We start from the raw sequence: 26,117 nt of genomic DNA, 5'->3' as shown, positions 1-26,117 counted from the left end.
AAACAATATAAACATTGTGTCCATTGTGTACAATCACTGGTTAATAACATGCTTGAATTGATGGATTTAAAAAAAAAAATACAATACTGTACATTTGTAGTATGTGGACATGTAAGTATATGGAGCATGTGTGTGTATGGATATATTGCAGTTGTACAGTTCAAGTTAATGGCAACACAGTTGTACTGCACCTTTTACTTGCAGGTATTTTTACCACAATGTACATTTGTGATTGACATGTATTTTACAATACTTGGCAATCATAAATATACGTGTCAATGAGGATCTTTTGAGTAACATGATTGCAGAAGGTGCACGGCGGTCGAGTGGTTAGCACGCAGACCTCACAGCTAGGAGACCAGGGTTCAATTCCACCCTCGGCCATCTTTGTGTGGAGTTTGCATGTTCTCCCCGTGCATGTGTGGGTTTTCTCCGGGTACTCCGGTTTCCTCCCACATTCCAAAAACATGCTAGGTTAATTGGCGACTCCAAATTGTCCATAGGTATGAATGTGAGTGTGAATGGTTGTTTGTCTATATGTGCCCTGTGACTGGCTGGCCACCAGTCCAGGGTGTACCCCGCCTCTCGCCCGAAGACAGCTGGGATAGGCTCCAGCACCCCCCGCGTGAGGAAAAGCGGTAGAAAATGAATGAATGAATGAATGAGGATTGCAGAAGGTCCTTAAAAATAGCAGTGGTTCTGTCACAAATAGAGGATCTATGAGTAGGGTGCAGTAGGTCCTTAAAGATAGGCAGCACTCTTCATATAAATATATATAAGTATCATATAAAAGCGTTAGGAATATAGAATAGTCCTTTTTCCATAAAGTTTATTCAAACAGCAGACTTAAACATAAGAATTGCGAATTGTTCGTTTGGATTACCGGCAGCCCAAAGTCTCCTCCCTTCGGGATGAGGTCTAATGTAACTCCGCCCCCTCCGTTCCTGCGTGGGAGCTGCCGCTGCAAGTGAAGCATGTTGGAAGACACAAAAAGGAAGGGAAGTGCCGACACAACCGCGGATAGCTAGCCGATCACGTCGTCGTTGTTCGGCGGGCAAATAACACCTGCTAATGAACAGACCGGCCAGTTATTGTTGGAGGTGAGCACAATTCGGACTTGATTCCCTAACGTTCCAATAATTTTGTAATAGTGTGAACAAAGTTAGCTTAATTAAGCTATGTTTATGTCGCTCGCGGCACGCTCGTCGTGGAAAAGTAGCAACAATAATGGAAAACACCATTATGTCACAATGTGGTCAAATTAATTTCTATACAATTTAGTTTGATAGTTGATTAAAAATAGCTGAGTTTACAATAGTCATTATACCGAAAGCCTTTGGTAGCCTTGTTATACACTTGTTCTGGGGTTATTTGGTTTTATCTATATTATCCATAGCTAAATGCATCCACACATGCCACTTTTCAATGTGGAACTATTTCGTGTTATTTTTTGCTAATTCAGGTAGGGTGTAGATTATTAGCAAACGCCCTGCCAACTTGACAAAAAAATACAGTATATATACTTGCAATATATATATACTTTTACTTTTATATTTACTTTTTTTTAACACAAAAATAGAGGTTTATCATGTGTATATTTTACTATCATTTGTTTCATTCTCCATATATGGATATAATATATGTTTTAAGTCTAATTGTCTGAATTTTTTAACATTTTAATTAACATTATTACTAAATTCCGTGATGTGCTCTATTGCTAGGTGTATGGAATAGGTGATTATTTACCCACAGAACTGATTTGGTCTTATTGTTTTAGTCCTTGCTCCACAAATAATAATGCTCAAATACAATGTTGCCGAGTGAAGTCAATTACCACATATCTTCATATTCATATCTATGGTTAGTTAGGGAAAGATATGTTACAATATAAATGTCACATTTTTATTGGACTTTCATGAGCAGGCTAAAAAGCTTTTCTGATTTTTTCGAAGGGGCTTCAAGGGTTAATGATGGTTTCAGTTAGAACTCTGGGACCGTATTTACCCTGGAACAGAACCTCTAGTGTGACCCACTATCACTACACAATGATGCAGGGTGTAAACCACAACTTTGGCAAGCCCTAAATTAGATGAGAAGTTATGTTGAGCGAATACAGCCATGAAATGCGACCTTGGCATCGTGAATGGTAGAAGTTATTTTGCTCGACTTCTGTTGGCTGCAATGAAGACACTTTCTCTGGCTAGAATAAAATAGGAGACGATCTGTATCCAAGTGTAAATGCTGCTATGCATTGCTAAGTCCCTTTCCTGCAAGTTCGGACATGTCGACTCTTGCGGGAATGGAGTGTAATGTTCTACATTGCCTCTGGTCTTATTAGGTGGAAACCAAAGTCTTTCGCATTATTTGATAGTGGTTTGTGGATTTTAAGTGTAAATATTACTATGTGTGAGTTACTAAATGCTACTGTTTTTGAGTCATCAATATTTGCAGAATGAGTGGGCTGCTTTGACCGTTGAGACAAGAAAGTCACACACGCCCCCACAGTTTTCCATGCATTCTGATGGTGCTCCTGCTGGTGTAATGAAACTTCATAGCCTGCTCTGTCATGGTCACATACTGTAGATGGACCAGGACTGACGTTTTATCCACAATTTGAAATCTTCAGTGTGAAATTTATCAGCAGGCCAGCTGTCACTTTATTATCACCAGTGACTGTCTTTTTTTTTTAAAGGTCTACTTTTTTAGTGAGACACTCCGCCAGCTGGTCTCTTACTGCACTGTCTATTGTGTGGAGCTGCTTGTCTTGAAGCAGTTGAGGCAAGATGGAGTGTACTGCTTGGCTGCAAACAACAGAGGGGCTGTTGATTCATTCTCAACTGGTTTTGCTATCTAAAGATGAATAAAATCAGATACGGGAAGACCTCCGCTTTGGGTGTGTCTGTGGTGAGGTGGTAGCTAATGTGTAAATCATCCAATTAATGTCTTTAATCATTTCGCTGAGTCCCCTATAGTTGTTGGTGGATTGGAGAAACTTGCCATTACCTGCTGTGGCTGTAGGCAACCTCCTGATGTAGCTTTTTCAAACTCCACTATATGTAGTATAGTAATCTTTGACCACAGTTAATTAGCTCCAGACCCGACCATGATAAGTAAATTTCGACAATGTAGCATTTCTTCTTCATAAATTGAATATTTTTGCAGTTGGAGCATATATGCTATTTCAAAAGCTTTGAGATTGCAGCAAACCACAGTGAGAGCCAGTATCTACAAATGGCGAAAATATAGAACAGTAGTGAATGGCCGGCCAACCAAAATGGACCCAAGAGGTCACAAAAGACTCCACAACAACATCCAAAGGACTAACTCATGACACTGGACAAAAACAACCTGGTTGGCAAAGTCCTAAAACAAAAAACACTGTTGAACAAAAAGAACTTTAAGGCTTGTCTCAATTTTTCCAGAAAACATCTTAATGATCCCCAGACCTTTGGGAAAATACTCTGTCATCTGACGAAAAGTTTTTTTACATGGTGTGTGTCCAATTACATGTGGCATAAAAGTAACGCAACATTTTAGAAAAAAAAACTCATACCAGCAGTAAAATATGGTGGTGGTAGTGCGATGCTCTGTGGCCGTTTTGCTTCTTTAAGACCTGGAACCATGAATTCTGCTGTCTACTAAAAACCCTGAAAGTGAATGCCCAGCCATCTGTTTGTGATCTTAAGCTGAAACCAACTTGGGTGACGAACATGCAAACAAAAAAAAAAATCAATCAGCAAGGTGTCAACACTTTTTCACATCGCTCTAATCAGTGAAAATACGGCATTTAAGACGTACACTGTAAATAAACACGTTCCTGTGCGAGTTGCAACAAACTGGTTCTGGCATATTGACCGAAAGTAACGTCAGGAGTTGAGTTTTAGTTGGACTTTTAGTTTTAGCTGGTGTGCTAATCAGTAGTCGGTGTGTTGTGCAGTATGCTTGTCAATAAAACAGTACCACACATACTGCATGTACAGTAAAAAGCTAGACTTTCAATCAAGTTTTGAGGGCTTTGCTGGGATTTTTGAGGGGAATGTGATGAGTTAAGAAGGGATGACAGTTCCTCGTTGACTGCAGCTTGCTTGCAGAATGTATGAGACAATCATCTTTGGTGAAATGTCTGTGACCACCATATATAGGAGAGTGAATATGTCAGTCGCACAGACGGAAGGATGTTGTGCAAGGCCTTGATTAGCACAGTCACATACACCCACATTAGACGGGCCACTTTGCAGCATGGGAAATGATCACTACTTCATTCATCTGGGCTATTTACGAATACGCTGCCACCATGGAAATAATTAATTTCCCTGTCTGTTGACCCTTAACATGTTCATGCAGATTCTTGCTTAACCAATCAATAAATGTAACCTTTGACAGTTTTTTGAGTTTGCAGAATCCCCCCAAGCCATCCTGCTAGCTTAGTGTTGACTTCCTCCTCCGATTTTGTATCAGCATTTGCAATTAAAGTGACTGTTGCTAGATTTAGCTTAGTGTAAAAAGACCCACCTCTCCTCTCTCCAATTGCCATTGTTCTCTTGCCAGTCGGGACACAATAATATGCCTTACATACTGTATGTATTCAAATGCATTTAAGGTATACAGTACCTTTGTACCTTGCCACTTTGCAGTTCAGTTTATTGCTGCTGAAGTTGAACGCAGTAAGATAGTCATTTTAAAATTCTTAAAAGATGCTGTGGGTTATGGAACAAAAGTCCAGTGACACAACATAATGCCAGGTTAGCATATTTACTGAATGCCCTATGAAATCCTCATATCCGAGATACGCTCGCTGCCATTTTCCACCACAAACGTAAGACTGTCCAGTCTCCACTTCCGGATCGGATTTGGGATACAACACTTATGGCTGTATGTTAGAACATTTTAAAAAGGGAAATTATCAACTACTATACTGTTTATCAACTCGTATAAAGTTGGGTTCGACACAACACCGGTCCTCTTAAGAATTCGGGAGTGTGATGAACCACCGTGGAATGGCCGTGCCTGGAGGCAGGCTGTGGGTGGAACAAATTAACACAGTTTTCACGGTCAAAATCCAGATTCTGGAATATCTAGAAAGCCTTCTGTGCTGGTTACTGTGTATTGCTGCTCTATAGGAGATGAACTCAATACAATGGGCCAAAAAATTAGCACAATAGGTACCCATTAACATGGAAATCATAGGGACCTACAAAATGATCAAACTTGAAGGTCGCACATTAGTGGATGGCTGACAGATACAGTGCGTAGTTGGCAGAGTTCCAGGCATTGTGTACGATATGTTTTTTTTTTTAAACAAAGCATACGTATTAAAAAAGGAGCCTTCTTGCAAATGAACCAATCATGTTATTCCAGACTCAAGTCATGCTAAATCATAGACCGTTCTTACTGGACTACTGTCAGTGTTGTGAGTTGAGTGAGTTGCATGTCTTGAAGGCAGGTCAACAACAAGCATCTTGGCAACTGTTTGGATGTATTTCAATAAAACAGAGGAGGAACTATGCTGTGGAGGCGCGTTGTTTCTCAACCTTGAGTCAGAGTGTGAAACATGCCAAAAATACACAGAAGGTGAAAATGTGGATGTTTTCAAAGCAGACGTGTGATATATTGTATTTATTTGTGATTTATGGTATGCTATACTGCAAAATATATTTACACTAAGGTTTGTCTGAAATAGCACTTATTTATTAGCTGTGAAATGATACAGCTGCATATTTCTCCTGTTATTTAATATGTAAGTTTTTTTCATTCTTGCCTGCACTCAAAAGCAAAGCAGTGCGCTTCATCTAAGTCAGGAGTCTCAAACTCAATTTACCTGGGGGCCACTGGAGCTAGGGTCTGGGCAAGGCTGGACCGCATCAGCCCCCCCCCCCCCCCCCCCCCCCCCCCCCAAAAAAAACGCATTTATTAAAAACAGAAAAATATACAAACTTTTTCAGTGCTTTGGTTCCGATTTTCCACAATAAAAGCTCTGATAAAACATTCCACTGTTCTCAAATATCTTAATTTTTATTTTTCTGCACAAAATAAGATGAAAATAAATAAACAAATCAAGAATAAAGAAAATCAATCAGTAATAAATAAATATAATAATAATAATAAAACAGCAAATAATAAAAACTTAAGAAACCACATATAGTTGGTGGGTAGACATTATCTTTTTCAGATTAAAATTAACAAAGCATTATTAGAGCCCTGTAGACATGAAAAAACACGACTATAGTCACATTTATACTTTTTTTATTTACAACATATTGCGCAACTGCAGGGTCTTGAGACACATGCTAACTCGCAAACTAGAGAGCTAGCGACCCAAACGGTAGTTATTTCCTTTAAACTTAAATAGCCAAAACTTACCACTTCCACACAGATAGGGAGGATAACTATTAACCGTTATTTAACCTTTAACATGAACATTAATCAAACGTAATAATTTTTGTCTGGGTACATGATACCATACAGCATCCATATCAAACTTGCGTGGGCCGCACTAACATTAAACTTTCATATCAAGGCGGGGGCCTCAAACTAGTGTCCTGCGGGCCGCGTGTTTGAGACCCCTGATCTAAGTAGTGGGGCTCACATGCATTCAGACTATTTGTCATGCCAGTATTTGCAACAGCAGTGAATGAATGAGCACTTGCCAGTCAGGATTAACACTGCATCAAGGCAAGTCTCACAATTCCAGTGTCTTGTGGAAGGGAGGCTCAACCATGGTGACAGTGACGATACCCAGAGGAGGACTATACACTGCGAGTTGTGAAGGTGCTTTGTTGAACCCTTTGGGCATTTGTTGGCAAGGTTACTTTCCAAGTCACGTGATTAGAAATAGATGACACCGCTGAGATGCCTCAGCTTTGCTTTGACATGTGACTCTTTGGAATCTGTGTGACCTCAGTGAGTGGACTGCTAGTTCACGCTTACATCTAGCCTGCTGTTGATAACCCTCCATTGATACCATAACGCCATACACTATTTGTAGTTTTTGCTAAGAGAAGTAAGACAGTTTAATTGTTAAATGTTTAAATGCCCCCTGTTATCAGACTTGTCAACTTGTGCACATTTTTCGTACATGCACACATTTTGACCCAGTTTCAGTTTTGAGTGCAGTCTATGCATGTATCGTGACATGGACCTCCCCCAAAAATCATAGTAACTTATTTCCTGTCAGTATATGACTCTTTCAGAGGGTCTATAGCCCATCTCCGTGAATGCCTACTACTCAGATTTCGGATCAACATTTGTAATAAAAATGGCTTCTGTGACTAAGATTAGTCCCACCTGCAATAACACTCCCATTCTCTTTGTAATTATTGTTGACTCACTACAAGGGAAGCTAACGAGCTAAATAGTCGACAATAGATGTGGCTGATCAGAGTTGACGTCACATTGCGCGCTCAACCTTGACAAAGAGCTATGTCTCTTATACTGTAATTTAAGCAGCTTATAGTCCGGAAAATACGGTATTAGCCATCTGAATAATTGGTAGACCTTTATGTGGCATCAGTGCATTACATTTTGTATGTGTTTGTATGGACTTATTACAAGAACAGTCTTTTATCTGTATATTATAGTTTTTCTCTGTGGTTCCTAACTGTCTGCAGACTGTGGTTGGCACTAGACCCTACACCACTTGAGCTCTCTGTCCATTAGTAAATCTACTTCATTATCTAAGTGGCTGGGTGGGCGGGTTTTTATACATACCCCTATATGCTCCTCTCTGGGGAGCCGAATTAGGCTTTTAGATTACTCTTGAAATATTTACTATACATGGTGAAAAGACATCACGTAAGATTGAAACACACCCCCTGGTTGTCATTAAAGGAAATGCGGACATGGTAAGAGAAATGAACAATGAAGCTCTTATGGGAAAAAATGAGGCTCTTGACTGAGCTGGTGTCAGATTTCTTTGCTGCTGCCATTCCTGCCCCACACACCCCCTCAGCTCCACATTGATTTTATGGACCACAAGTCAACAACAGCATCAAAGCTCTCAAGACAGTAATGACTCAACGTTCGTGTTGACCACTGCCGATGACATTTTACAGAGACTTGTGCAGGGACTCTGATTTCTCCGGAAATACTAAAAGTCTGTGATGGGATATTTTGAGCTTCAGGACCTGAAGGGCTGGCTGCTTGTTCCTGTTTTTGACAGTGACTTTGATAAAGACAGAAGTAGATAAGTGTTTTCCTGCCCTTGAGTGGACAAACTGTCAACATGTGTAATATGAATATGATTTCCTTGTCAGCATTTATCACATTTCACTGTGTTTGCAAAATGGATATACTGTTGAGTGAAATTAGTTGAGTCTAATATTTCTTTAGCTGTTATCATTTTAGCAGCAGGCGATGCAGAGGAAGGGGGATCTGATCTAACCTAACCAGCTGGAGGTACACATGATCAATCTCGTCCCCTGTCACCTAACAGATGCTGTATCAGTTGCTGTTTCATTACACAGTGACGTGTGTTAACCTGATACCAGTAATTCATTTCTAATTGATACCTTTGCCTCTGGCTAATTAGATCAATCATACCCACATGTAGTTGGATAAACCAATAAGCAAGTGATGGATGGCTTGTGGCAGCAGGGTTAGGATGTTTTCAAATGAAAGAAGTAATTGAATTTCTTTCTTTAAATAAACATCAATATATCTGAGTATATTTCCACTGGAACCATTCTGCTGCTCGTATGGCTGTTGTTGATTTATTCATGTTTGATTAGAAATGTTTCGCCCTATTTTTTCACAACTATATTTATGAACCACCTTATGGATTTTCCTCAAATGGTAGTTGGCAGCATTTTTGGAGAAAATCATCCTGGTAGAGAGCCAGTTGCTTCAAGCTGTGGTTTCATGGAATGGAATAGTTTCCTATAGCAGGCAGTGACTCTCATGGCATTATTTTCTCTTCTTCAGAACTTTGTCAGGATGCCATCGCAGGAGGGGGATGAGCCACCTCCCAATGGGAGCCGGTCGAATAGTCGCCTAAAGAGCAAGAAGCCGCCCAGTCTTGTCATAGCCATACCTAAACCCGAGGAGATAATGTCACATGACCCAACTAAGCAAGTAGGTTGACTACCTTAATGGAATATAAAATGTGCGTACCACTTTCGAATGGTTGTCACTACACTAGTGGTGTCACGACACACCAAACTCATGAAGATGAGATGATAAAGGAAATTTCTTGCCACGTTTTAATCTCTCTTGTGACAACCCTAGTTGTATAAATTTTCTGTCACATGTAATTGTATTATTTTATAAGACTTGTTTATTTGAATAAAAAGCCAGCTTGTACGCCACAAAATCAGAAACACGTCTACAAAACTAGTATGATAAATTCTGTGTATATTGGTGCTGTAACAATATATTGTATTACTAATGCCGTACCGTTTTCCCACATTGTACACATTAAAAGTGTGGGACACACTCTCAACAAACCCAGTGTGCTTAAATGCAGAATCACAGATCCGGATGAAACAGAGCACCTCTACTGGCCCATGGAGTGGGAAGGAATTAGAAGAAAGCAGTGTGCTGGAGTGTACTGGGCTACAAGTTAGAACTATTAATACTGCATGTCAGGCAATAAAATGATCATTCAGACTGTTTAATAATTCAGACTGTTAAAACTGTTACGGTAGCACTTGTCTGCATCGTTGCAATTTCCTAAAAAGAAACACTGCACACCAGGACTGTACAAAAAGAGAATGATGCACGACTGTAACCATTCTTGTTGGGTAATATTAATAATTGTAAAAATCAGAACAATAATGTGTTCTTGCCTTTTGCCTGTGCAGAGTGGCATGTCAGACAGCTGTCCTGTAGTTTGGGGGCTGGAGGCCAGACGTGTCATGTCACCTCTTGTAGGCCCCTTGCTCTGAATACAAACGTGACATTTTAGTCCCACTGAGTAGATGTGAAACAGTTCAATGACACATACTGCTACCCTTAAACTATTCCTGGAGAGTAATTACTGTTGAAACCCTGCATATATTTGTACAGCCAAGCACACCCTCAAACGTTTCCCCTTAAAAAGACTTTGGAACTGCTGTGCAGCAATGTGCTGTACGTAAGGTTAACACGTGTCTAAGCAGTACTGCTATTGCATTTGATAGTGTTGTTACAACTGTCACATTGCTTCATTAATATTTGGAATTTTAATCCAATGACCCACAGAAAGATGAACATTTGATATGGCAATTGTTGAAAGCAGTGGTGTTATAGTAACCTTTTGTTTCATATTTTCAGAAAATTATACTATATTTCACTATAAATAAATATTCACAGTTGTACAGGTTATACTCGCCATTCGTCTGCAGTTCGTATAAAATAACTTTTGTGGCAAGAATACAGGTCTCATAGCAGTACTTAATATGTAAGTATGAGGTAAAAACTCAAAATAAAATATTTATATTATTTAGAATATGAAAATCAAAATATATGAATCATAAAACCGTATATACTGTAATATATATATATATATATATATATATAATTTTATAATTAGAAATTCTTCCCGTTCCTTCCCTCTTGTCTACTCAGCCCCTACGGCCATCTTTAAAGAAAAGCATGAGTAGCCAAGCAACTGGTTCCTTGTCAGAGAGTATCAGCGGAACCAGAGATGGCGGCCTCTCAGCCTCAGAGAGAAGGGCAAAATTTGGAAGACAGACCTCTCTCTCGCAAAGCATCCGCAAGTAAGATCAGACTTTCACAACCACTGTCGTTGTTGTCTTTCTTATGTTATTTCCTTCTCTTAATCTCCCCTTACACCTGTAGAAATACGGCTCAGTGGTTTGGGGTGGGAGAGGACTGCGAAACCAAGCAGCAGGTTTGGCAGAGGAAGAGCCTCCGCCACTGCAGCCTACGCTATGGCAAGCTGAAGGCACAATACAGAGAGCCTGACACGGCCACCAGTATCGACCAGAGCCTGGACTCACCAGGAGCACAGAAGATGCCTAAGGTTGTTATAAAGACGTTAATACGTACACATCAAGACTTATCTGTCGTATCGCTTGTTTTTGCTAGATTGTGGACCCCTTGGCACGGGGACGCGCCTTCCGTTACCCAGAGGAGATGGACCCTCGCTCACCCAAGGCACAGGGGTATCCCATCACCCCCGGGGTCACATCGCTGAGCTCCTTCACCAGCCAGCGTTCAGGGTACAGCCGCTTTCCCAAACGTAAGAGGGAGTCCGTCGCCCGCATGAGCATCCGTGCTGCAAATAACCTACTGAGGGTGGGTATGGCTTCAGGAAGTGTACATTGTGTGTGGGTGCATGCGTGTCCTCGCACATTTATTAGTCACACAAAGTACAAAGTACATAAATGAATGGACTTTTAGTGGACAGTAAAGTGGACAGTGAAGGTTTATTTGATGGTGCCAAAACCCACCTGACACAGTCTGAAATCCAGGCTAAATTATTGCAGACCTCTGTATAGTAAAATTTGGTGCAATGTAATATAAAATGTAATACAACTAGCTCTTGACAACTAAGTCACCATACTGTAATAAAGGAAATATACAGTATCTTTGAAGTCATGGCTGCGATGACAGTGATAATGAAAATAACATGACGACAATCATGGCCTGTATATTTATGTGTGTGTGTTTTGTTTCTTTTAACCAGGGCCGAAACGGCTTAGCGGGTTCCCTCACAGGTCGCAACTTCCCCAGGAGGAGGAAGCATCAGCAGCAATGTTCAAAAACAGCTGGATGACTTCCACAGCCACAGGTTGGGAAATTGAATGTTCATTTTGTGACATGTCAAATATAAGAAGTACAATTTCAAGTAAAATTGCACTCTTCCATTTTCAGACCTTACTTTACTTACTGGATCACATTTGTCCATATTGTAATCACTTTGCTGGCCTGCTGCACATATGGTTTTGCCCCTGTGGGGTTTGCACAACATTCAAAAACTGAGCTGGTGAGTGACAGCTTTGCTCTTGTTTAATAGGATATAGCCTTTTAATAATCAGGTTTCTAGAGCTACTGTGACCGTGTGGTGTTATTTATACCAACTCTCTGACCCCCTCTATAGGTGCTGAAGAATAAAGGCATCTATGAGAGTGTCAAGTATATCCAACAGCAGAACTTTTGGATTGGTCCAAGATCTGTAAGCCTCAGTTTTAAAGCTGTATATGACTGAGACGGTCTGCTAAACCACTTTATTAAACTGTACTGTGTTGTCTACATATGGTAGACATTATGCATTATGCACCAAATTGCATTTCTGCATTATGGACTATTGCCCACCATTATAAAAAAAAAAAAAAATATTCCCTCTTTTTTCAGGACGACCTGATCCACTTGGGAGCCAAGTTCTCTCCGTGCATTCGTCAGGACACACAGATAGTCCATCTGATCCAGAAGGCCAAACAGCTGGAGAAAGAGTCTGCATGTTGTGTCCAGAATGACAACTCTGGATGTGTGCAGACCTTCATGTCGGACTGCTCTGTATGTTTTTCATCTTCATGCATCTTTCATTGCTTCAAACATGACTCTAAAACAAACTGTCCACATAGGAGACATTGGCTACCTTCATCAAGTGGAACAATGAGCCTGTGGACATTATCAGGTCCTCTGGCTCTGTCTGTCATCAGGATCCCAGGTGAGGACACATGCATTGCATTGCATTGCACGTGCATATAACATTATTAGTATTAGTATGGGTACAATTGGATTAACTATGATTAAATCCTCCTCTCTCTTACTGTGAAGACTATGTGAAGAGCCTGCATCTACCGAGGTGCACAGATGGCCAGATGACATCACTCAGTGGCCGGTGAGCTAACTTCTAATTTTCTCTCTAAAGGAAAAATGCTTTTTTTGTGGGAATTTTGCCAATCCTACAACCCTTATGAGAGACATGAACACGTATGTCTTTTTTTGTTTGTTTTCCGCTGCGTTCTAACGATATCAAAACAGACAGACCATTACTGCATGTATGGGACAAACTCATTTCATTTATATAGTCAACAGGAAAGTCTTCCAATAGCGCCAACAATGCTCCATATTATATTATTACATTATATCTAACGTGATATGCATATTAACCAAGCTACAGTGACCTTGTTGTTATTAACATGGTCACGCTGATCAAACTACATTACTGGTGCATTGACACTTAGCCATACCACACCGAGGACTAGCCAGTTAGTGACTAGCTTCACCACAGACTCACCAGACTCAGACCTCTACCAAAAGGTAAAGAGATGTCGCCAGTGCTATTGTGTTTTTATATTTGACTTCAACTCTTTCTCGCCGCCAAAGACATATTTATATCTTTTAAAACCAACTGCTCCCTTCCAAACACATACTTCTTTTGTGTTTATTTGTGTAATAGTCTAAAGGCCATGATGCAACCGCATAAAGTTGCAAAGCTTGAAGTTGTAAAAACGGCCACAAGATGGCAGAAGTGCATTTCATAAGAGGTCGGCATGCATCTTTGCCTTGTAAAAAAGCTTTATGTAGCAACCAGGAAGTGCAAAGGCGTTTAAGATTACACATTGAAGGGAAATTTGAATGCATGTGCACCAAACGCATGCCCATGCGCAGTTCAGTAAATGTAATGTAAATAGTTGATGGCATTATATTTGGGGGGAGGGGATTTTTATTTTCATGTAGAACAGACATGTTTTGATGTTGTGGCATCGTTGTTTAGATGTTTTGGCGCAATATATTTATGGCCAGGGCCGTTGACAGGGGGGGACAGAGGGGTATCTTTTCCCAGGCCCAGGCATGGGGGGAGGGGGCAGAAATGGTGTGTGTGTGCGCGTGTGCGGGGGGCGGTGCCGCACCCCACTCAGATTATTTTGTCCCGGGCCCAGCCAAAGTCAACGGCCCTTTATATGACTACATTTGTGTCAAAGTGAACATCTTGAGCTGTCTGGTTTTATCTCTTTAGAATGTACAGAATATATATATATATATATATATAATGTGTGTGTATATGTGTATATGTGTATATATGTGTGTATGTATATATGTGTATATATATGTGTGTATATATCAAATCAAATCAACTTTATTTGTAGAGCACTTTTCCTGCAAGGAGATGCAACACAAAGTGCTTTCCAGAATTAAAACAATTACCACAATTAAAAAGGAAAACAATGAAGAAAAAAGAAAGCCCCTCCTTCCCACCCTCCATATTAGACCCACACACACACACACACACACACACACATCCACCCACACACACACACGCAAGCACACAATCACACACAGTAGGGAGACATGGCATGGTACTGAGGAACAAGGAAACGCCACCTTTGGGGCCGTCCACACTGGGAGGAGCTGCAGGCCGTGCCATCGGAGGACCAGCACCCGGGCCCCCCGACTCCGTTAGACGGGCGGACCCCCACATTAAAGGGAGGAACCCCCAGCCGGCCGTGTCGAAGGGACCCAAGGATGGCACCCCCTCAGCATACCCAAACAGCCCCCAGTGTGGAGGACCCCCCTGAGGAAACACTGGAGTTAGAAGCTCAAGACTAAGAGCATAAAATAGGACTAAAAGATAAAACATAACACTGGAGTTAAAAACTGAAGATTAAGAGCATAAAATAGGACTAACAAGATAAAAACAAAACACTGGAGTTAAAAGCTGAAGAATAAGAACATAAAATCGGACTAAAAGGATGAAAACATAATAAAAGCTTAACAATATTAGTTAAAAGCCTGATTAAAAAGGTGCGTCTTTAATCTTCTTTTAAAAATGTCAACAGTCTCCGCAGTCCTGAGGCTCTCCGGCAGGCTGTTCCACAGGTGGGGGCCATAGTGGCGAAATGCTGCCTCACCGTGGGTGTTTGTTCTGGGTTTTGGTTTCGCTAAAAGGCCAGTGCCGGAGGACCGCAGGGTCCGCGGGGGTTGATATGGTAAAAGCAGATCAGATAAATAAGAAGGTGCAAGGCCGTTAAGACATTTAAAAACCAGTAAGAGAATCTTAAAATCGATCCTGAAGCGGACGGGGAGCCAATGCAGCAACTTTAAAACCGGTGTAATGTGCTCCCGCCCTCTGGTCCTCGTCAGCACACGTGCGGCTGAGTTCTGTAATAATTGGAGATTTAAAATACTTTTTTTGGGAAGACCAGAGAGCAGGGCATTAAAGTAATCTAAACGACAGGATATAAAAGCATGCATTAGCACCTCCGTACTGGCCTGAGAGAGAAACGGGCGGACTCTGGCTATGTTCTTAAGGTGATAAAAACCTATTTTTGTTATATTTTTAATATGTGGGATAAAATTTAGCTCAGAGTCAAAAATCACGCCCAAATTTTTAACAGAGTCGGCTGGTTTAATATCCTGTAATTTTGGTAAAAGTTTCTCTCTCTGGCCTTCAGGACCTATGACTAAAACCTCAGTTTTTCACTTCATTACCAACATGATATCAACTGATATCAATGAACCAACTGAGATTGGCAGCAGGTCTTCCCTCAAACTGATGTTGTGTAATGAACTGAGTATGCTTGTGTTGCTGTAACTGGCATGCATTTTACAAATAAACACTGTTTATGTATATTGCAATATGCATCCTGGACAAGTTGGACAAAGTAGCGGAAGAACACCCTTGCATAAATTGCACTTTAACTCATTGCAGATATGCTAAGCTTGGAAATAATTCCAGACTGGACATTTCTGTATTCTTCTGTGAGCATGGTGCAGTTTGATGAGGTCTTACTTGCATGCCAATATCAGCACTGATAAGATTTTTATGTCAGTATCGACCGATAATATCAGTCAAACGAGCTTATGAGCCATCCCTGCTTTAAATACATTTTTCTTGCACATTTTCACTCTGTATTTAAGTCTGTATTTGGTTTGCTTGTGCATGTCCAGGTGTGTACGTTACCCAAGAAATGGAACCACACAGGCTACAGACACATGGACTGTAACATCAAGGGGCGACCTTGCTGCATCGGAACTAAAGGAAGGTGAGATGTTGACATGTCTACCTTCTGGCTATGATTACTGAGCCATATATAACCACTTTTTGCCACCTGTAGATGTGAGATCACAACCAGGGAGTATTGCTCTTTCATGCACGGATACTTCCATGAGGATGCCACACTCTGCTCACAGGTAGTGTATATATATGTGTGTGTATTAATAATAATAATAATAATAATAATAATAATAATAATAATAATAATAATAATAATAATAATAATAATAATAATAATAATAATAATAATAATAATAATAATAATAATCTGACTACACATCCCTTGTGCTCATGTTTTGTACAGGTTCATTGTCTGGACGATGTGTGTGGCTTGCTTCCTTTCCTAAATCCTGATGTGCCTGATCAGTTCTACCGTTTCTGGCTCTCATTGTTCCTTCATGCTGGGTATGTCTGCACTTCCTAAAGTGCCTTTAATTATGGGCTTATACATTTTGAGGCAACAGGGGATGAGCAGATCAGGCTTACTAAAGTAAACCTCTCTTTCAAACTTGCTAAGTCCACTTCAGTTTTGTTTCCAGCCAAAATGAATAGATTTTTAGTTCCTATTGTGCACTGATTGATGGCCAGCCCAGCTGGCACTATGACTTATAGAGGATCAAATAACATAATAATATGTAGTTTCCCTATACCTTGCTAATCCACAACCAAAGTCTTCACACCTGCTTTAAATGACATTGAGAAATGTTTGCCTGTTAAGTTACTGAGCAAGTAAGCATTCTACAGGATTCAAACCTAAAGCCCTATAGTAAGCTGTTTGCTCATGTGATGTTTAAATGATCCTATAATTCCAAACACGTCAGGAAACCCTTAAGTGAAGATATTTGCAACCTAAATGATACAATGAAGCCTCAAAGATACTACTAATGTTGCATACAGATGTGCTTCTTTTTAGACTGGAACTGTTTGTGTTTGCAGGTTACTGCACTGTGTGGTGTCAGTGGTGTTTCAGATGACCATACTGAGGGACTTGGAGAAGCTGGCTGGTTGGGTCCGTATCTCCATCATTTACATTCTCAGTGGAATCACTGGAAACCTCGCCTCTGCCCTCTTCCTGCCCTACAGAGCTGAGGTGGGTTTGACATACAGTACATGCATACCGTACAATCTTAAGCATGACAAATTGGGTGTTCAGACGACCAAATAGAATTAGTGTGGCCATATAAAACACAAACAGTACATCACCGTAACATGTTTACGTGCCACGTCAGTGACGTCCAAATAAGTGGTTTGGATTTTCCGCTGGTGGAGCATTACTATTTGTGTGGTGTTTTTCCATGTTGTTCACACTCACTGGCTTAAACCAGCTTAGTTCACTTACCGGAGAAGGTGTCCCCTTCTGAGGATTATCAAGAGCAAACCTGACCACTTAGAGTAATTTAAAGACTTCTAGAGAGAGACACTTACATGAAAAATACATTTGCATTTATCTAGATGGGAAGTCACATTGTTTGGTATGAGTGCCTGTAAATATGACGAAATATAAAACAATTGCATGTGTTGTTCAAACAGTAGTAACAGCATAGCTGTGTGAGCTGCAATGCTAACATTACAGTCGCATTTTAACATCAACACCATTCTATGTTAGCCTTTTCCATGAAGAATAAAACGGAGCGATATTTGGCAGAGCTGTAGACTTTGTCTTAAGATGTGTAGCGAAGCCTGCTTTAAAGCCTGCTAACAAAGTCCTCCATAGAGTGGTGGGTGTACACATTGCATCTAGTTAGGGGCGGGGGCAATTTTTCCTTCATGGCGTCATGATTATCTCAAACTGTAGAAAGAGACTGTATTAGCGCCTCTTTTCTTAATAGAGCCAACACCTGACTGATATAGATATATTGTGTAGTGTGTGTCTGTGATTGATTTTGTTTTTATACCAACACAGAAAAATACCATTATTTCTTGCTACCATTCATTTTCTGCGGCTTTTTAACACACGTGCACCCACAATGTGTTGATGTGTGATGCCTACAGAGTGTGGAACACAGTCAGGATTACCTACTTTTTACTGGCACGTCTGTGCCGCGTGTGTGTGTTTCTGTCAAAGCCCTCTTTCTTTCTCTCTTTTTGGGATTAGGCTAATGCCATTGTTTGGACAAACAAAGGCCACTACTGAGTGGGATTACTTTCTCTCATACACAGCAACATTTTTAGCACAGCTGAGACGTGTCTGCTCGTGTTTCTTGTTCACACCTTCTTGTACATGAGTGGTGCACGTGATAATTAGGTGTCCCAAGCTGATTTTCATATCAGATATTGATGCGATATCAGTAAAAAAAAACAAAAAAACAGAATTGGATTACATCAGCCTGCACTCCGCTCCAGCCCACGTGATCACACTTACATCGCGTACTAACGTGTATTAACTAACTGTTGCAAGCAGTAGACATGATGTTGGCCTTGTTGCAGTCATTTGTTTAAAGTAAAAAAAAAAAAAAACGTTTCCAGCAAAAGTTTCCCATGGCGGCACAGAGCCGGGCGAAGTTTAATATCCTCATCTCACATTTGAAGCGGCAGGAGGTTTTTAGCAAGACTATGGCTTCGTCAAACAATCAACAACATTTGCAAAGCGTGAAATAAGTAAAGCGCCATCATAGAAGATATGCCTCATGATTTACACAGTTATATTTTAACTGTTTTGAGCATCAACTGATGAAGCCTCCTCGGATGAAACAACCTGAACTATCCACACACCATCATTTGAATGCTGTGAGAATACAATGACCTGGAAGAAAGAGAATATCACACTAAAAATTTCCATGAGGTTTTTGCTGAGGAACTCAGGGAATATTCCAAGTGGAACCCTTTTCATGAAAATAATGTGAAACTACTTTTTGTGTACTACTCCATCACACATTGACCACCTCATATTTACGTGACTTTGGATGTAAACGACCTTTGAATAAGATGACCCCGATTGCGCTGTTGAGATGTGAGGTGGCTTTTGAGTGTGACGCAGCTTGAAGTGAGAGCCAGAAATCCCGCTGTCCGGCACACACACACCAGGAATACTCAAGAGGAAGCGTAACTCATGACAGTAAAGCCACTTAAGGAAGTGCTTTAAGTGGATTAGCCTCTACGTGTGGGGTTAAGAAGACCCTGTGTTTGCATAATTAGTGCTCAACTGGGATGGAATAGCAATATTAGAACATTTAAAGGGATAGTTTGTGTTTTTTGACGTGAAGTTGTATGACATCCCCATCAGCGGTGTAGTGCAGCAACTGTGACACATGAGTCTCCCGTCGCTGCGTTTGCATACGTTGAAAATGCTGAAGCCTGAAGATCCTATTGACCTGTGTTCCTTACACTAGGGGCATTTCGGAACACAGCTCAATTACATTAAATAACGTTGTTCATTTTCATGCCGCCTTGTCCTCGATCAGCTCTCATCCTAGCACTTTGATCTCAGCCAAGTAGTGAGTGGTGCAAGTCTGGAACGTGTCAGCCGGGCCGCGTGGGTGGCATGCTGTGCCTCGCTCTTGTTCTGTTTTATGGAAGTTGCTTGTCTCGGTAGATTAGCCATCTGCTTGTGATCAGGCAAGCCTCCAATAGTCAGGCCTGACGTCACGTTAATCCGCTCACCTTTTTTACGCCTGTGCTCTGGTATCTTGTGTCGCTTCTCCACCACGCCAAGCACATGACTCATGACCTTGTCTGGAATGCTTCTGCTTACATCCTGTTATACGCTGGACCGTTTATGCTGTCACAGAGGAAAGATCTGCAATTGTGAACATGAATGATGACCACAATGTGTCAAGTGAAAATACTGTTCAGAATTTGTTAACAAGGTGTATTAATCGGTTTAAGTCTCTGCTGCTCTGGCCCACAACAGCATGTTATTTGTTATACAAAATCTCACAAACATCAGGCCACCCCTTGCATTTCAGCAGCATTTTTATTACAGTTCATCTTCTACTATGGAAATGAAACCTGTATATACGTTACTAGTCAATGTACAGTATAGATTCACTAACCGCTGAAAATAAGTCAACATACAACCATTAGTGTGGAAACACTAGTGAGTACACCTCACACTGAGCATGTCCAAATTGGGTTCAGGTCTGGAGGAGGCATACTCACCAGGCTCAGAATTTGTCACATCCCTGTCTTCACAACACCGGCTCATCCAAATGTCTGATCCACTTGTGATACTCTTACTCATCTCTCAAGAAAACCCAGCCATCATCATTGTCATTTACAGCAGGACCTTGAACACCACAGCTGTCTCAACAGCTAGTGTTACTGCTAGTATTATTACATAGATCAGGGGTCTCAAACTCAATTTACCTGGGGGTCACTGGAGCTAGGGTCTGGGCGAGGCTGGGCCGCATCAGGTTTCCCCCCCCAAAAAAACACATTTATTAAAAACAGAAAAATGAATAAACTTTGCTTTGGTTCCGATTTTTTACAAGAAAAGCTCTGATAAAACATTCCACTGTTCTCAAATATCGTACTTTTTATTTTTCTACACAAAATAAGATGAAAACAAACAAATCAAGAATAAAGAAAATCAATCAATCAGTAATAAATAAATAAATATAATAATAATAATAAACCGGCAAATAATAAAAACTTAAGAAACCACATATAGTTGGTGGGTAGACATTATTTTTTTCAGATTAAAATTAACAAAGCATTATTAGAGCCATGTAGACATCACAAAACACGACTATAGTCACATTTTATTTACAACATATTGCGCAACTGCAGGGTCTTGTGACACATGCTAACTCGCAAACTAGAGAGCTAGAGACCTAAACAGCCTCCAAGTTATTTCCTTTAAACTTAAAAAGCCAAAAACTTACCACTTCCACACGGATAGGGAGGATAACTATTAAGTTATTTAACCTTTAACATGAACATTAATCAAACGTAATAATTTTTTCTGGGTACATGATACCATACAGCATCCATATCAAACTTGCGCGGGCCGCACTAACATTAAACTTTCATATCAAGGCGGGGGCCTCAAACTAGTGTCCTGCGGGCCACATTTGGCCTGCGGGCTGCGTGTTTGAGACCCCTGACATAGATAGATATGTGTCTGTCTATTATGCCTGTGTTACAGTTACACCCTCAGTGGGTAGTAAATCTGTACTGCAATGCAAGCTGACTACTGACTACTGACTACTACTACTACTACTTTCATTTCTATAGTATTGTCCTTTTTGAGAAGATACTATATAAGATGCTTGCCAAAATGTAATGGTGTCTCGGTAGATGTCAAAAGTTTGTCTTCCTGTCTTTCCCTTCAGGTGGGTCCAGCAGGATCTCAGTTCGGACTCCTGGCCTGCCTCTTTGTTGAGCTCTTTCAAGGTTGGCAAATGCTGGAGAATCCCCGGAAAGCCTTCCTAAAACTCGTGGGCATCGTATTTTTCCTCTTCCTGTGCGGCCTATTGCCATGGATCGACAACATCGCCCACATTTTTGGTTTCCTCAGCGGACTGCTGCTCTCCTTTGCCTTTCTGCCGTACGTCACCTTCGGGACTTTTGACAAGTACCGCAAGCGCGCTCTCATTGTGATGTCACTGCTGGCCTACGTGGGCCTCTTTTCATCGCTCATCGTTTGGTTTTACATCCACCCCATCAACTGGCACTGGTTGGAGCATCTCACCTGCTTACCCTTCACAAGCAAGTTCTGTGAGAAGTACGACATTGATCATGATATTAACCATGTGGTGCACTAGTCCACAGTGACAAGGCTCCAAAGCAGTGATCATGACATTTTCTCGTCAGATCCTTAAACCCAGAGGATGGGAAAGATATACTCAGGACCTCTAATGCACAAAGCTGGATTAAACCAAAGAAGATCCAAGGGTTTTTTTCAGCGTTTGATAAGGGAAGCTGTCCAATACGGGGTCTGGCTTGAAAGGAAACGGTACCAACCACATCGGTTGAGTGACACAGGGTCTAACACTATGGACAGAGAACTGCTGCTTCTCTTTGTTTTAACTTTCTCTGAGAGCTACAAACAAGCACATGGAGTGGAAGTGGAACAGTAGGAGGGCCAATCATGTACAACCACTCGTTGCCTTACACTTACACTCACAATGCCAGTCTCAATCAGCTTAAATATGCATGTTTAGTCTTTGATATCTGTCAGTCACTTGCCCCGTGATTTTGGCAGCTGTATCTCATTGTCAACCTAAAGATGTTGACAATAGAGGATGCACTTGAGAAACCCCCCAAGTTGTTTATTTCCTGCAGCATTGTGGCATGTGTGTGACCACAGCTGCTGGGAAAGCTACGGCGTGACCACAGGCGTGCTGAGGGATTAGCCGGTTAAGTGAGTTAGGAGATTTATCGGTTGACTCATGGGTCAACCGGTTGGGGTTGGGGGGGGGTGCAAAAAAACATGGAGTTGTACACCATTTTAAGAAAAATATATTAACACATTCTAGCCTATCTTATTTTATTTTAAAGCCCTATAGGACTACTCTTAGCGCACCAAGTTGGCAAACAAGCCTCTTTTTTTTTTTTTTTTTTTTTTAACTCTTGCACTATGCCTTTTTAACTGAACCTCCCTGAAAACAATCATGGTGAAGACACTGGGACCACATAGCATCTTCTCTTTTAACTTCAACATTGAGGTTATTGTTTGCCGTCCATGTCAAAATCACTGTTTGTCAAAATAAATGTCACTATTAATAATTATGTGTGTAATAGAGAAATGTACGTCGCATGTCTGCTTTATTTGGTGTTGACAATCCGACGCTCTTCGGCCTCCTTGTTTTAAAAAGCTGTTATGCTGCTCCAGACTATTATTCCTTCATAGAAGCGGAAGGAGGCCCACTTCCCCCTGATTTGAAATACTGTTGAGAAACCGATAATAGCTATCGATTTTGCTGTACTCTACAGACTGAACTTTAAACTGAAACCAGGAAACTCCAAGAAACTAAAGAGCTGTGAAGCATACAAGCATATTCAAGAGTCAAAATGCGTGTAGCGTATGATAAGTCTGCGGTAACATTGAATGTACCCCTTGACTCATGACCCCCCCACCCATCCTGGCCCTCTTAACTATTTGAAAAGCACTGCTCTATATGCAGGAGTGCTGCAAAGGAGTCAAGGTATTCAGACAATCGTTCTCCCTCCATCACCCCTCAATGACAGGCAATTCTGATATGATTCAGAGGCCATATTTTGCCCGGGGCCTGCCAGTTGAATATCCCTGTGAAACATGTTGACACAATGTAGTTCTTTTGTGACGCTGTACCAAATGCTCTTTCTGAAATCATCTTCAACACTGACAAGCTACAAAATAAACCCTTTATTCTCTTAAGAACCAAACAATCATATCAGTAATAATAATAAAAAACAACATTTGTCTTGATTCAAGACTTAAGGAGGCACAGATAGTGATGATCCTGCAGAGGGAATGCCAGATGTTAGAAGGAGCACTGAAAATTGAGTACAATGAAAATTTAGTCTCCTCGTTGCAGCCATAACATCTTCCTCTCTTGTGGTAAGACTTTCTAAAGATGTCTCTGAGGGATGTTTTTTGTCCATTAGTGAACTGAGCGGTTTGGGGCATTTGTCCATTCTTCCAGGTCTTGTTTTTATTGTGATGTTCTTATGTGTCTCCAGTTTAACTTTCACCTTTCTCTCAGAAGACCACAAACACACCGAGGAGGTACCCTCACTTCCTCTCAAACAGGGTCCCTTTTTCCAATCCAAGTCCATTATCACACCGGTCCTCTTCAGCACCCGCTGTTCCGCCTCATAAAGGCGTGTCCTCTAACCGGGTAGAACATCTCAATGAAGGTAAGGGGCCCCACTGTGATTTCGCTCGGGCCCTGGACTTTGAAGCCTGATTTCTGGTAGAAGGGGACGAGGAAGTCCTCGCACATGAGGACAGCCCGGCGGACATAGGGCAAGCAGCGGAGGTACTGCAGGTAGCGCCACATCAGGATGGAGCCTTTACCCTGTTGGCGGAAGGTGCGGTGCACTGCCAGGACGTGAATGTGGACTGTCATGCCGTGGGGCTTGTGGAGAGTCAAGGCGTCCTAGAAGATGGCGACAGGTCAGTTTGGAATGTGTCATTTCAATTGTTTTTATATGTGACAAATGAGTCAGAGTTTTTCTTCCTGACACACACACCAGTACCTGGCAGAGTCACTGCTATCAAAATATAGTCAAACCTTGGTTTTTGAACATTATTCATCGTTCCATGAAATAGTGCCCAAACAAAGCACTCTGCATGTTGCTGACTCACTGATTTGTCTTTTGGAATTTTACATGGTTCTTCTGGTGTGTAAGGAAAACCACAATTCTTCTCTATAACATGTATTTTATTAATATTTTTGTGGATGAAACTGATTAATTAGATTTACATTATTTCCAGTGGGAAAATTTTGTTTTTCTAACATTTTGGATGTAATGTACCATACCGACCCAAATATAAGATGTTATTGCCCTAGAAAGAAAGTCGTGTCTAGAGATTTATACATGTAAACCCACAGGGTGAACCGAATGCCTTCTCCCAAAGAACTCACACACAGCAATGAGATCAAAGTTTGGGAAAAGTTAGTAAACAGAAGTTCTGATGCTATTGTAAAGTTAATTGCGAGAAATGAAGCAGTCATCTTGGGTACTCCGGTTTCCTCCCACATTCCAAAAACATGCTAGGTTAATTGGCGACTCCAAATTGTCCATAGGTATGAATGTGAGTGGGAATGGTTGTTTTGTCTATACGTATGTCTTTATATGATGTCTATATGACCAGTCCCAGGGTGTACCCCGCCTTTCACCCGAAGACAGCTGGGATAGGCTCCAGCATACGCAGACGGCACATAAGTAAGAGGTTGTCTTACATCAAGGTCTATACGGTAATGTTCCCTTTTGGTTGTTTATTATAGTATAGATCCCAGGAATTCCGTTCTGGACCCATCATCGATTGGCAAAACTCCACATGTAATTGACACAAGGCTCACTCCCCTCGCCTCCTTGTTCACTCACAGATTCAATCCACATATAAGTCCTATGTATGTCTCACACACTTATTAAATGCATTTAACTGTATAAAATGTATGTACTCACTGAATTATATGAAAAATGTTTTCTGATCAGGTAAATCTAATAAGCTGTTGCAGCATTGAAGAATTTTTTTTGCTTGGCAGCATGCAACTATCATGTGGTCAAGCCCCGCCAAACAATGTGGGTCTGATATAATTCAATTGTGATAGAATGTATGTCACTACTTACCAAAGTAAGCTTCTCCTGATCCCACAGTGATCCGATGATGAAAGCCACCAGACGGCCTTCCTCGAACCATCCCAGTGACAGCTCGGGACACAGGGTCAGGAAGTGTCGTACTTCATCCAGCAGGAGAGGACACTCGCCAGAAACTGATATGAAGGCTGCAAGTACAGTAGCAAATACATCAATATTGACTATACCCGTGTATCCTGTATATTGATTCTTACCTTCTCTCTCTATCTCAAACACACTGATTGCATCCTCTGGGCTGAGGGAGCGGAACTCGCTGGCCGGCAGCGTGTGTCGACGTCCCTGTGCCACCGGTGAGCGCATGTGGAGCGGCTTCAGAAAGGACACTGCACTGACCACTGACATGCTTCTTTTTCAAATTTACCCTCCAAGAAGAATCTTTTTGATCTGAGCTTGGACTCCTTCCTTCTTGCACCTGCTGGCTGGCGGCGTGTAAAGACTGAGCCCTAGAGAGACGCGCCAGGAGCTTTTATATCCTCACCAAGACGACGCACCTTGTACCACTCGGTAATCCTTGCAGCCAGCTGGATAACCAAACACTCCAACTCGTGAGGGAGCTGAACAATAATCATATTTACTCAGGGTCAACAATATGTTTGTGTGGTGTGATTTGGTGGGATTTGGTACTGCATGTGATGGCGATTCATACCGACAACGTGTCAATCAGCCCTTTTATATTGGAAAAGGACATAGAACCTATTTTGTATTGTGGTAGTATATCGCATTGAAGTTCATAGAAATAAAAAAGATAAGAGGATGTATATTTTTCCAGATGTATAAAAAGATTATACATATATGGGCTGTGTGTGTGAGTTCCTTCACTGCTCAAAAAACATAAACAGTTGGCTAATTTGAGATTTTCCAGATTTTTTGATATATGTAGAATGGCATACAGAACATTTTTCACAAAATATGATTATCATGTATT

General features: G+C 41.1%; 2 protein-coding genes across 2 annotated transcripts; one reads left to right on the top strand and one right to left on the bottom strand.

Moving 5' to 3' along the window:
* Positions 1–933: 933 nt before the first annotated feature.
* LOC131127886 (inactive rhomboid protein 2-like) lies at positions 934–23,241 on the top strand. The gene is given in 17 exon segments (XM_058070204.1): positions 934–1,100; positions 8,920–9,069; positions 10,543–10,694; positions 10,777–10,960; positions 11,026–11,235; positions 11,627–11,679; positions 11,681–11,731; positions 11,815–11,926; positions 12,041–12,115; positions 12,295–12,456; positions 12,525–12,610; positions 12,721–12,784; positions 15,838–15,932; positions 16,005–16,080; positions 16,248–16,348; positions 16,880–17,033; positions 21,217–23,241. Coding segments are annotated over 16 exon segments (2,145 nt in total). The 5' UTR covers positions 934–1,100; positions 8,920–8,931; the 3' UTR covers positions 21,649–23,241.
* aanat1 (arylalkylamine N-acetyltransferase 1) lies at positions 23,209–25,646 on the bottom strand. Its single transcript, XM_058070189.1, has 3 exons — positions 25,387–25,646; positions 25,166–25,320; positions 23,209–23,967 (listed from the first exon to the last, which is right to left on the bottom strand). The coding sequence occupies exons 1-3, from the start codon at positions 25,532–25,534 to the stop codon at positions 23,662–23,664; spliced, it is 609 nt and encodes a 202-aa protein (XP_057926172.1). The 5' UTR covers positions 25,535–25,646; the 3' UTR covers positions 23,209–23,661.
* Between the last annotated feature and the right edge of the window lie 471 nt (positions 25,647–26,117).

The sequence above is a fragment of the Doryrhamphus excisus genome, chromosome 1 (assembly GCF_030265055.1).
Source record: "Doryrhamphus excisus isolate RoL2022-K1 chromosome 1, RoL_Dexc_1.0, whole genome shotgun sequence".
NCBI classification, from domain to species: Eukaryota; Metazoa; Chordata; class Actinopteri; order Syngnathiformes; family Syngnathidae; genus Doryrhamphus; species Doryrhamphus excisus.
This window is presented reverse-complemented; position numbering and strand designations above follow the sequence as displayed.